Source organism: Pantherophis guttatus, chromosome 1 (genome assembly GCF_059756535.1).
Source record: "Pantherophis guttatus breed Tessera chromosome 1, ASM5975653v1, whole genome shotgun sequence".
Classification (NCBI taxonomy): Eukaryota; Metazoa; Chordata; class Lepidosauria; order Squamata; family Colubridae; genus Pantherophis; species Pantherophis guttatus.
Window position 1 is genome coordinate 63,675,161 of NC_142063.1, and position 14,028 is coordinate 63,689,188.

General features: G+C 38.2%; 1 protein-coding gene across 1 annotated transcript in view; it reads right to left on the minus strand.

Moving 5' to 3' along the window:
- The window catches only part of DPH6 (diphthamine biosynthesis 6), a 235,670-nt gene that overhangs the window by 39,301 nt on the left and 182,341 nt on the right, over positions 1-14,028 (minus strand). The window contains exon 14 of the mRNA XM_034417936.3: positions 2,074-2,479. Within this exon, the coding sequence (XP_034273827.2) occupies positions 2,074-2,479 (406 nt within the window). The remainder of the gene's footprint in view (positions 1-2,073; positions 2,480-14,028) is intronic.

Here is a 14,028-nt window from a genome sequence, read left to right on the forward strand (position 1 = left end):
CAGACTAATCACTCTGTTGGAACCATCATAGATTGATAAACCAAGCAAAACTGGCAGAAGGCCCTCTGTGTTATTTGTGTCTTTGTTTATTTAACAAGTTTCTACCCCCTGCAATAAAAAATATTCTGCTGGCTGATACAGAATTATGTGGGCTTTAAGTGACAATGCTGGATATAGATATTCCTCCAATTTTTCTGCTTTTAAGATTGGGATATATAAAATTGCTGGCCAAAGTTACTGTAAACCCAAATCAAATCATAAGAATTCTTCTAAACCCCTTCAAAGACTCTGAAGAAGCAAACAAACAATTCAGTCTAAAAGCATATTCTATTTGTTTTTTAAAACAAACTATTGTGCAACAAATAATGGCCTGTCAGATTATATCTTAATTCCTTCTTTCATGCACTAGCTGTGTTCATTTCATGTCACAAGTTTATTCCATCCTGTTTTTATATTTTAAATCTATTAAGCAACGTCAACTTGAATTTCCCCTGAATAATGCTGCAGGTTAGATATAAAAATAGGACGGTACAATCTTTGAGGGGTAACATTTATGTCAGTTAATTAATATGGATAGTTGAGCTTTACATCTATCTCTTTTTCATGTTTGCACATTTGGGAGTTATCAGTGCCTGAGCTATACCCACAGAGTCATAACGCTCTATAGAGATTTGAAAGACAAGACACTGAAAATTGCATTTTTTTTTCTGCACAAAACCTGGGTACAAGGGGTTTCCCACAGCGATACTGGTTTCCAGCATATATTCAAGAATTAATTAGTAGGTTTTTGTTATATTAGATTCTGCGTTTCCCAAGTCTGCAGTCATAGAGTAATTTAGTTCCAAAGTTGCATTCTGTACAGAAGCATACTATTTATGGTAATGGATATGCACTGTATTCTGAAAGACCGAGAATTTTAAAGGATTCTGTCTATATCGGCCTGGGTGCCTTCCAATTATATGGATTTCAACTTCCAAAATGATCAGCAATGGCCAGACTGGCTGGGAAAACTAAGAATTTAAGTACCCACATTTGGAAGAAGTCTTACTTAAGACTTCTTGCTTAACTTACACAAATTCCACTCCTATAGTAGGCTGCTTGGTCCACAGAAGTTATAATTACTTAGAAATTAATATGTGTATCATAATGCTATTATTTTTATCTTTTTTATTTTCCACACAAATCCATGAAAATCAGTTATGGTTCAATGAGATGTTGCATGTGCGCACATGAAACAATACATTAACATTATTCACTTGTGCTGTCTTCTCTTTTGTTGAAGACAAATGCATGGAGTGAGTGCAGTTTTCTGGAAACTACACTTTTTTGAATGATGTCTAATTATCGCATAGGTAAAATGAATTATAACACCTAAAGATATTACAAAAGTATCTCTATTATTAACCACAATTTAAAGTTACACAAACCCTGTTTAAATACTATAAAACCAATGGTGGTAACATATTACTCCCATTAAGCTCTGTCCCAGCAAATCATTTGAACCATATTCAATGAAAATTATGATATATACATGGATTCCACTGAATAAGAATCTTGTAGCAGAAGGATACTTGCTCATGGAAGATAATACAATATTATTGTACATGCAAAGTCTTTCCTCCAAGACATACCTGTCCAGAATATGCAGAAAATATCAGGATGCTAACATTTTTTTCAGTAACACTGATAGGAAAGCAGATGTTGAGAGAACTCATATGATAATCTGGACAGGGCTGCAGTCTTAATCGTTGAAACACTATATTTTAGCAACATCTAAAAAAACCTGTTGTTAAATATGCTATTTGAAGAATTTGAAAAAACAAAACAAAAACTGATGGTTTTAAAAGTTCAATTTAAATGGGATGTTTTGACTCTGGCACTGAATACATTTCTGGAACTAAGAAAACCAAGTTCAACATTTGGGTTTAAATTCTTTATTGTTTAATATTCTTTGAGAAACAACTGGGATTATTCGGAAATTCCTAAGTAGCCACACAACACAAAACAAAGGCAAAACCACTTCATTATTTGACATTTTCCCAGGGTACTTAAAAATACGTGTGACAGACTTACCTGTTTTCAGTGCTTCCCTTTTGACAATATTTGTTCGGAAGAATGTTCTAAAACTTAACGGAGTTATGCCACCATATTTTGACATCTTCTCTACAACTTGTTTAAACATTTCCACCATACCATGCAGGATTACATCTAAATTGATTGTAGAAACTGATGATGAAGTCAGAGTTAAAGATAGGGTAACAGCGGTAGCACATGTTGGATAGGACTGCATAGCTTCACATCTAATTTGGCAGTTTTCCAATGACCTCATCTGTGTAAGTTTTTGCCTCTGTTGTTGTTGGTCTACTACTGCAATAACATGCCACTCAATAGAAGCAGCTCTTGGAAGAAAAGGTACCACAACCACAACTAGTTCTCCATGTATTGCAGGCATGTCATTATTTATATCTTCCTCTTTTGTCTGGAAATAAAGCAGACCATATCAAACATTAGAAAATATCATTGTTTAAAGGTGTATACACAGTATATGTATATGCACATATGTACACATACATAGAGGGAAAATTATAAAGATTTAACTCACAAGGACTGGCAAGCTATGCATTTCATAGTATAGATCAAACAAACACACATCACATAACATTTTATTTTGCGTGAACAAAATAAGATCAAAAAAGAGGAAGCAACAAAAATGTATTTCATAAGAAGAAAATAATTCAGCATTATTTTTATTATACTAATTTAATGTGGACTATATTAAATAATGATATATCTTTGTTACATTGATAGAGAGTTCACAGACAGAAAGCTTATGATGGCTAGAAAAGCAAATGAACAACAAATCGGAGAGGACCATTTTGTAAACCCAGATTGGATACAACCACCTGGCCAATACGAGAAATGGCCTCATGTTATTCATTACAACAAAAGAGCAAATAAAAAAGTTGAGAAACTTAAAAAACTTTATTCCTGCAGCAGACATACATACAGAACTATATTATTATCCTTTGTAGGAAGCCAATCTTCATCCTAACTAAGGCTGCTTGTTTCTGAGCCCATGACTTTCCTTGAAAATACAGAGTTTCTAGAAAAAAGTGATTGCAGTCATCTGGGGACGCTTATTATTGATCCAAGGTTGTAAATCTGGGGTTGCAGAATAGAATTTATGCAACATGCTGGTGGTGTAACAGCCTCTTCACAGAATAGTAGCACAGGGACATAAAAACTATTTCCTATTTCCTAAATCACCACAGCAGAAATTCCTTTGTGTTTATCTTCCTAGGGTGTTGATTCAGCCAGTTGTGGTGGGGACTTTTCTTGTTCCAAAATCACTTTGCTTTCACTGGCTCTTGATAACTGATGGTTATTTCAGTTCTTCTCCTCCCAGAGTGGTTTGCTGTTCATATAGTATGCTTCTTTTTCATTTCCTAACTGGTCTAGAACTAATAAAGGACAATATTTGTAGCTTAGGGTTAAAATGAGGGGTCCTTGGTGGTCTCTGAGCTTGTTTGTTTTCTTGCAGATGTTTCATTACCCTAACTAGGTAACATCATCAGTGCTAGTAAAGAGTGCTACTTGCTGTCAGTTAATATTCTGGTGTCTTGCCTGTCTGTATGGATGGGGACAGTCTTAGGGATTCTTTGGTTGGGCTGTTTACTGATGGCTCTTTGGCAGTTTCTTGATTGGGGTATTGCTTACTTGATTGTTGGTCGGAAATTGACCTTGGAATTAATCTATGCTGATCTGAGTGCTGATTACTAGAACTGGTCTAGAATTCCCTTCAACTGCTCCCAGAGTAGTATTACCAAAGCAGCTCTCAGGTTGATTTTTTTTTTTGGTCGTAGCTGATGAACCTTCTTATCTCCAGCACTTGTTTCTTTTTAAAAATAATGCTATTTTTGTTTAGTTAAGCTTTTAATTTGTTGACTCATTTCTTATAATTTGTGATTGGTTTTGTTTTACCTTGAATACCTTTCTAAATCCAAAGAGAAAAGAAGGGGAGAAGGGGAAGAAGTAGCCTAGACACAATTAAGAATTCATGATTGATTCCAGACTCAGACTGCATGTTAGTAAGTGTAAAAGATTTACTTTTCTTACACAACCACCTTGAACTTCTGGTTACTTATAAGAGGTTACAGTTTATGAGGTAAAGGTAAAAGCAGAAAATAAAAATGGATGGGATATGCCTGCCTCTCTCTGTCTGCAAGAAATGTTTTTGCTGAATCAACAAAGTAGCTAAAAAAATACAGTGCATGTAATACTCTGCATTTCAGAACTGAATTCATAGCATATCAGCATTTTATTGATGACATAGTTTCTTCAGCATAGTTTCTCTAGCAAAATTGACCTCTTTTCTATGTCTTTTAGAATATTCCCCAAGAGGCATTCCAGTAGATAAGAAAATTAGTTGAATTCACCCCACTGATGATTTAAGTTGTGTCATGATAGATTTTACAACTCAAATCATTCTCATTATCCAATATAATGCAATACTATCTTCAAATGTGGCTTTTCTTAAAAAAAACAAAAAAAAAAAACACCAGAAATTTATTTGCACTAGCTGCTGTATATCCCAATTTGTCCAGTGGGTTTATGTCTTCCAAACTCCAGAGACATTATTCTTACATTTAATACCTGCATTTAATATTACATTTAATATTTAATATTACATTACCTTTAATAGTTCCATCTATGCTCATGAAAATGGGAAACTACCTGGCTTCTCTTCAAATTTCTCCTAGCTAAGTTTCCAAAGACCTGACCAATAAGCCTTTATTAGCGTCTACTTATGTTGGGCTCACTGCTAAGAGAAGAACTGGAGGAAAAGATACAGATAAGAGCTTGGCTCCTATCCCAGAGAGGCTGATCTAGGAAGGCAAAAACAGAATCCCTGCCAAGATGAATTAATTCCCTTCTGTTGTCCTACTTTTAAATACAGAACTCTTTTGTCTTGCTTCCCAGGAATGGTCAAGTTTTTGTTCTTCAGAGGTTATAGAGTTAAGGCAGGATTTAGCTAACTTGCTTCCTAATGGCTTTACAGTTATTGTCCAGAAGACCCAAATCTGTCTTCCGATAAATTCAAAGGTGGACTTGTTTTAAACAGCAATCAAGAAGACAATCTAACTTTTCCTAACTATGATTTATCAAGAGCACCACATCTTCCTCCCCAGTGGCATGCATCTCCTTCATCCTGTCAATGCCAGATAGAATACCTCTTTAGTCTATCACTTGCTTTCCAGCAGCTATCACTAAATAGCTGAGATTCTGTTATGGTGGCCATCTCTGTGCAGACTTCTATTTCTCTATCTTAACTTCTCATCTCAGAGACCCATCCTAAAACAACAAATAAGCCTATGGACAAAAATTATCACATGTGTCCCTTATTCCCTGCCAGTTCTCTATAACCTGATTTCCTGGTTTCAGTATATACAGATGTCTCAACTCCTGTCATATGTGCTCTCTTTTCCAAATGACCATTATTCTCTACCCCTACAATGCATCCTTTGTCTTGAAACATTTTAGAATTCTGCTTTAAACTATCCAACCCAATACTTGTAGACTACTTTGGCCACTTTATGATTTCATTTTTAGAAGACACCTGCCATTAATGAGGTTCTTTGCTTTCACAAGAGTCCGTCTTCTACTGATATGCAACTCAGACCTGTATGATCTAATAAGATATCCATGATTTCAAATCATTTTTTTAATGTCCGATGGCTATTTACGAAAACTGTCTTTAAACGCAGCCAGTGACACCAGTGAAACATTCTCTATATTTCAGTAATTCACCAGCTTTGCTTGAGTACTTACATCCTGATCACACTCCTTTTTTTAAAAAATCCCAATAAGTGAACTAAATCTTGGTTTGATACAAAGTATGTCTCACAAAAGTTTTTAAAGGTATGCCTAGCTTATAAAAATGCCCATAGCTACAACAATTTTAAGGGCCTGGTGGCTCAACAGACTAATAGCATTGTGATTAACACCAGCTGTCTGCAATTACTGTAAGTTCGAATCTCACCAGGCTCAAGGTTGACTCAGCCTTCCATCCTTTCTAAGGTAGGTTAAATGAGGATCCAGTTTGTGGGGGCAATAAGCTGACTTTGTATAAATATATACAAAAGTATGAAGGCTATTGCTTAACGCATTGTAAGCTGCCCTGAGTCTCCGGAGAAGGGCGGCATATAAATCAAATTAAAAAACAAAACAAAACAATAATTCTTCATGTGAAACCTTCCCTTCATTAAAAAGTTATACATTACAGAATTGGGCCATGTTCCAACAAACTTTGTTTGTAAAGATGGTTGCATGTTTTGATATCCAGTCACTCAGTTCCCAGCTAGATTTAATTCTACTAATATTAACATGCTAATTACCAATTATTGGGACACATTCCATGACTTACACAAGATACATCTAGGTCCCTGATGGCAAACCTATGGCACGCGTGCTAGAAATGGCATGCAGCGCCCTCTCTGTGGGCACGTGAACCGTCATCCCAGTTCAGCTCTGTTGTGCATGCACGTGTACCTCCCACTGGCCAGCTGGTCTTCGGGCCTCTGCCACGCACGTAGAGGCACATGTGGGGGGTGCGTGCATATGTGGGGGATGGGGTGCGTGCAGGGCCCCCCTGCGCAAATGCGCATGGGATGGGGCCCGTGCAGGGTGTGTGTGCACAAGTACAGGTCGCATGCGTGTGAGCCACACGAGCATTGCATTTTGGGGGTTCAGGCTTTGGGCACACGGTCTGGAAAAGGTTAGCCATCACTGATGATGATCAGTATACCTGCTAATAGATAATCTCCTTCCTGAATGGCCCTCAGTTTCAAAGCCCTTTTTGGTCATCAGCACCTTTATGGATACTGGGTTCACATACTTTCTTTTCTAATAGCTTTCAAAAATTGTTTGTTAACTGCTTTTCATCTATTAGAAAATTTTGAATAGACATGGTTTACAGCACCAGGTGAGTTTCTTTTAATCCTTAGTGAAATACGTTTTAAATATTTTAAGGAGTTCATCTTCCCCCTTCGATAAACAGCAAAATAGTGATTAGAACTTTAATTTTGAAAATTACAAATGGACTATGGGTCCAGATGGATTTGAAACAAGGTATGGGAATTAATTATAGGAACCCTTACTACGGGCAATTGGTTTTGTTTTGAATTCTCTTAAAAATACATGATAGGATGGAACTTTGAAGGTTGGACACTAGAGGGAACCAGAATGAACTATAAAGATTACAATTAAAAAAGAACATTTAATTTGATTTACTAATACAGAATGGAGCAAAATATTTTAACATTGGATGATATTTTTCAAACAATGGACCTGCAAACTAATTTTAAGAATGTCTGCCATTAGATACATGTAGTCCTTGACTTATGACCACAATGAAGCCCAAAATTTCGGTTAAGCAAGACAGTTGCTAAGTGAATTTTGCAACCTTTCTTGCCACAGTTGTTAAGTGGATCACTGCAGCTGTTAATTTTTTTAACATGGATATACAGTAAATACTTGCCAAAAAGTCAGAAAAGGTGATCACATGATCCCCGGACACTGCAAATGTCATAAATATGAGTCAGTTGCCAAGCATCTGAATTTTGATCATGTGTCTATGGGGATGCTATAATGGTTGTGAGTGTGAAAAACGGCTGTCACTTTTTTCAGTGCCATTGTAACTTTAAACGGCCACTAAATAAACTGTTGTAAGTGGAGAACTCCCTGTAGAATGTATTTAAAAGATGTTATTGAAGAGGAACATGTTTTATTTGATAAGAGCAGGACTAAACGTGAATTTAAAAATGATAGGCTATAAGAATTACATGGAAAAAGATGCTACACTGGATAATAAACCAGCTGATATCTTAATCATTAAAACAGATATACAAATAACAAACCAAAAAACTGATCTAGAAAACTTTCCTATATTAGATCTGAAAAGAGGCTTGTTAATATTCTAAAGAACTTTGGGAGAAGGGAGAAAGACAAAAGTTCTAGGACAGTGATGACTAACCTTTTTGCCATTGCGTGCCAGGAGAGGGGGTGGTGGGGGAGGTTCGCGCGTGCACATGCCCACACCCATAATTTTATGTGCCCCCCCTGTGCATGCACGCGCAACCCCCCTCCACCCCTGCTCCTGGCACATGATGGCCTGGTAGGTCCATTTTTCTTTCTTACCTGGCTCCAGATTCTCTCTATGCATCTGGGAAGGGCGGAAACAGCCTTTCCCACTCTCACGGAGGCCAGCAAGTAACTTTTTTGCTGTCCCCAGCCTCCAGAGACTCCTAGAGAGGCTCCTAGAGACTCCTAGAGAGGTTCTGAAGGCTGGGGACAGCAAAAAACATCACTTCCTGTCCCACCAGGAGTTGGGAAATGGGCCCTTTCAGGCCTCCGAGGGAGTGGGAAAGGCTGTTTTCGCCCTCTGCAGATGCATAGAGAGGATCTGGAGCCAGGTAAGAAAGAAAAACGGGCCTTCCCCACCCACCCAGGCCTCCAGAGGCCTCCAAGGGAGTGGGAAAGGCTGTTTTCGCCCTCTGCAGATGCATAGAGAGGATCTGGAGCCAGGTAAGAAAGAAAAACGGGCCTTCCCCACCCACCCAGGCCCTCCAGAAGCAGGGCCCAGAAGGCCTGAAAATCAGCTGGCCGGCACGCGCATCAGAGCTGAGCTGGCGTGCCCACTGATATGGCTACGTGTGCCACCTGTGGCACGTGTGCCATAGGTTCGCCATCATGGTTCTAGGACATTATTTGACAGTTGCTCCCACTCCCATACACTACACACATAACCTGGTGCTCTGCATATCTATAGCAGAGGAGGTGGAACAGCCCCCACCAACACCCACCTCTTGTGAATGTCACTGAGTGCCTTCCACTTGATTGTTTCCTCCCCTAACTAGGATTCTTACCTTCCTACGCTCTGATTGTGTTCCACATCTAATAGACATTTTAATGTATAGCACCCGACTGGAGCCCAGATCTTCAGTTCTCTTTTTTTATGAAGAGTTCATTTGTAAATATGTACATTTTTAAATATACATATTTACAACCAAGGATCAGCCATCAGTGGATTGGTTGAATAGATGGCTGGCAATTCTGGACTCCCCCCCCCCCCACAACCTGCTAATTTGTACAATGATCTTTAATTTAAGGAATTAAAGATACAGATTGTTAAAATGGGAATATAGAGAACCATTAGTTAGAATGCAGTATTGCAGGCCAACTCTGCCCACTGCCAGGAGTTCAATCTTGACTGGCTCAAGGTTGATTCAGCCTTCCATCCTTCCAAGGTTGGTAAAATGGGAACGTAGACTATTGGGGGCAATATGCTACCTCTGTAAACTGTTTACAATTACAATAGCTATTGTTATTGCTGATATAAAACAGGCTTATTTGATCAAGTTTAAAATAGATATGCTATTTCTGGTCACCCTAAATGACCTTTTGTTGATCAGACTGAACAGGCTTTAATGATTTGTTTACAGATAAAGATGACAAATGGGCATAAGAGAAAATTTTAAGAGGCGGTGATGAGTCACGAACATTGTTTATTCTTGTTATGATGAAGGGAGAAGTTATTTCTTTCTATATTTCTTTTTTTTTCTTTACCATTCTTTTTTCTTTTTTTGTTTTCTTATCAGCACTTTCTAATCTTTCTTTTTTTAAAGTTTGTATTACTTTTTGTCTTTTTAATTACAACCTTTAATAAACATCTTCAGGATTTAAGCAAATAGTTTTTTTAACAACTCTACTAACAATGGACCTTCACTTAAATATACAATTCTGTATATTTCCTAAGTATTTTGTTTCAAAATAGTCTCTCCTCCTATTTCTTAATAAACCACATAATAAGCCATGCTAGAATTAGTGACTGAAGCTTTCTTTGCCTGGTTCTCTACTAGTAACAACTTTTTTCCTAAGCAATTTGCTTACACTGCAGTTCGAAATAGTAAATACTATATGCTGGCTGACCTTTGAATGGAAAAATAATTACAAGTTAAAATAGTAATTTTATCTGAAGTCGATAAGGCCATAACATTCTCTCTGCCTTCAATTCACAGGCTAAATTTTCAGCCACTCTGTCGTGACTTCAAGAGGAAGGAATAATGACAGGTTACAGGCACTTTATTTCAACATTCGCTCACAAAATTATTGACAATCATTTTCAGCCTCACACAAAAAAAGTCTCTGCTGCTTGACCCTTGTGAGCTGTTTACATGAAAAAATGCACTTACATCTATATTAACAATAGTTAAGTCTAATTCCCCATCAAAACTTACAGCAATTTCTTTACAGCATGCTTGTGCTTGATATCAGAACAAAAATAGGGATAATTTGCCTCAAATTGCAGTCACTTCAGTCATAATAAAATCTCACTGAGTACTGTTTGCTTTCAGCATTCTCATTAGGCAAGCTGGGGCTATTATTAAGGTACAACCACATAACTGTTATATTAGCACTTAAAGTATAGCATAGTAGCCCCCTCCAGGAGATGAATTCTAACCTTGTCAATATAATTCTACTTCCAATGCTGCAGAACAGTTTGAAAAACTGAATACTGAAGCTTTACGTTAGAAAAAAAAAGTCATGCTCGTTCAGGCTTAAAGGCCACTTGGTTGGCCCAAGGTGCTGAGGTAAGGTTGGAAAAAAGCTGCCTCAGATCAAGTCAAGCATTGAGACCAAACTTCCTATTTTCTTGTACTTGTCTTAGGCTGTTAAATCAATTACTCTGTATTTCTGCCTGCCTTCAGCTCCCATTTAGAATAAGGGGAAGAATAAAAGGCCAAGACAAAATTACAGTTTCAAAGATAACAAATGATCATCATTCCAAGTGAAAGACTATGTACCATGTAGCCACATATTCACATAACCTCACATTTTAGAGGCTTCAACCTTTAAAAAGATTGTGTTTTTATGACGGAGTTTCCAAGATTCCCCTTCCTCCTCCCCCTCCCCAATCTTTTGAAACTTAGTCAAAATATTTTTTTTTAAAAAAAATAGAGACCAAAGAGCCTGCTTTGTAGGAAACAGAAATTCTTGACAATTTTGAAAAGATCATTGATGATTATTTATTTTTTCTTTAAAGTGGAATACTTTTTCTTCAACATATCAAGGATTCAAGCCATTCCCTACAAGGATTTTCTATTTTCAATAGAAAATATTGAGTTAATGTTATTAATGTTACCATTATGAGTACTAGTTCTACTTGTTACACCTGAGAATACTATTAAAAGACTAGGGACCCTATCAGGAGATCTAAGATTTCCCTGGTGAGTATCTTCAAATTAGAATCCTCTCCTTTTATTCCTGTTCAAAGTGTACATGATGCTACTGCTTATGAGTTGGTTTCCTTGGGCTGGTATCCTTTAGATGTATCGAACTACAAGCTCCATGAATGCAGCCACGGCTTTAATAGAGAATACTTTAAAGACAGGAAAGTATTAGAGTTACGGTATTTAATTTGAATGCGTGTTTCCCATTACAAATTTCTCATATCACTCTGAATTCCATTATCAACTGATTCTTTTGAACTTACAGTGAAATCTCATTTTTATATGTTCCCCTGATTTTCTAGCCTGATATATTTTTTTTCAATTACTTAGCCTTTCTACAGACATGAATCTAAGTTAGAGTGGTCTGAAGTGCCAAGAAATGCTAGCATTATTTCTTTTTTAAAAAATCATTTCTTTGCTTCAATTACTCAGTTGGTGCAGGAAAGCTGTTCTCATGACAAACCCTACTTTTAGCCAACCATTATCTCCTGCCTCCTCCCTCTTCTTTTCCATCAACTGTTTTTTTTCTTCTGTACATAATGGCAATCTCATCTGTCCTTTGAAGTTCCATAACAAAAGTTTAAGGGGAAAATGTTGAATTATTTAACAAAAAAAGCTGAAATTGCATCCCCAGCTAAAACTATTACTTCAAGAAAAAATTCAGAATATAATAATTAGACATGGAACTGATTAAAAAAGGAAACAACAAGTTGAATTAAAGGATGTTTCATGCAATAACTGCTCTTTAGGATCCATTCCAATATCTATGGAGATTCTCAATCATTGTTCTGCCCCAGCTCCGGATTCCTGAGGATACTGACACACACCAATGGTCCTTATCAAATTTATAAAGTAGCAAGAATAAACAAAGTCCCGCAAAGATTGGCAACCAGCCCAGAAAACAAGATACGATAAGACACTCACTCTTCAACAATGCTCTGATAATAATTACAAGTTGTTTCCAGCAAGAAATTACTAACTGCGTGCGACTTAAATAGGCTAAGGGAGTGGCCAATTATCCTCAAGTCTTACTGTCGAGGATACCTCCGCCTGAGTAGCCACTCCTGCCTTTTGGCAGCCCTGCATGCTCGAGCATTGAGGAGAGGCTCCTTCACTCTCTCCACTTGAAGAAGGTTCTTAAGGCCCTGGCTGAGTCTCTGCCTCTGGCACCACATCCTCTTCAGCCTCCTCACTGTCTGACGTGAGCGCCGGCTGTGCCGGCTGCTGGCGCGACACACCAGCCTCCTCGTCATCGGGATCAGCCACGATCTGCGCAGGCCGTTGGCGGGCCACAACAATCATCCAGATCATGGTCGTCCCAAAGGTGCTTTTCAAAAGGCAACTGGACTTCGTTTTTTCTTTGAAAACATTTCGCTTCTCATCCAAGAAATTTCTTCAGTTTGCCTTTTGAAAAGTACTTTGGGAGATCCGTTGCAATATGTACAGTCACTGGTGTCTTTTTTAACCGAAAAGATCAGCATAAAGATGGCATAAAAGAGTCATATTTTCTGTTTTATTTGTCTTACAATATTCTAATCAGCTGCTTAAATTTGCAGTTGGAATTTGATAGAAAAATAGAACTTCTGATCTGTGTTGTTCATGTCGATAACATGACATCTGATTTTAAAAGCTACAAACGTTCAGAATTCTTTTAAATGCAGCATGTATTGCAGACAGTATGTAACAATCACAGGATAATATTTTATGGCATTCACAATACAAGTTTGGTAGATGCTACTATCAGACAGATTCATCCAGGGGTGAAATGCTCCCGGTTCGGACCAGATCGCCCGATCTGATAGCGATGATGGTGGGTGGTTTGGAGAACTGGTAGCAAAAATCCCTGCCTCACCCATGCCCAGCTGAGCCGTGCGATCATCAGAGGCTTTTTTTTTTTTTTTTTTACTTTTAAAAGCATTTTTTCTACAACCTCTTCGGCCAAAAAAATGGGATTGTCAGAGGCTTCTAAAAGCATTTTTTCTACAACCTTAAGAGGTTGCAGAAAAAAATGCTTTTAGAAGCCTCTGACGATCAGGCAACTCAGCTGGGATTGTCAGAGGCTTTTAAAAGCATTTTTTTCCCTACAAACTCTTCGGCCGAACGCTGAGTTTAAAAGATAAAGAGGTATTGATATTTTACAATGTGTGGGAACAGTGGTTTAACTGGATAGAATAGAGATAGATTAAAGATATATAGTTATTAAGTACTAGCTATACCCGGCCATGCGTTGCTGTGGCCCAGTCTGGTGCTTCCGCTGGGCTAAAAGAGCGAGGCTGAAGTTCCAAACTCTCCACGAACATTTGGTGGGCATGGCGAACTCGACGTCATTCACTTTCATCAGTCACATGACAGCCCCGAGCCATGCCTACCCAGCTGGTGATTAGGGCAGAGAACCGGTTGCTAAAAAACAATGGGAACCACTAAATCCTCCCTCTCTGTCTACCCCTCTCTCTTTGTATTTCTCTATGTCTCTCTCTCCCCCCGTCTGTATCTCTCTCTGTCTCTCTCTCTCCCCTGTATCTCTCTGTGTCTCTCTCCCCCTCTCTATCTCTGTCTCTTTCTCTCCCCCCGTATCTCTCTCTCTCTCCCTCTCCCTTTGTATCTCTCTATGTCTCTCTCCCCCCCTGTATCTATGTCTCTCTCTCTCCCCCTCTCTCTGTATCTATGTCTCTCTCTTCCCCCCCTGTATCTCGCTGTCTCTCTCCCCCCTGTATCTCTCTATGTGTCTTTCTCCCCCCTC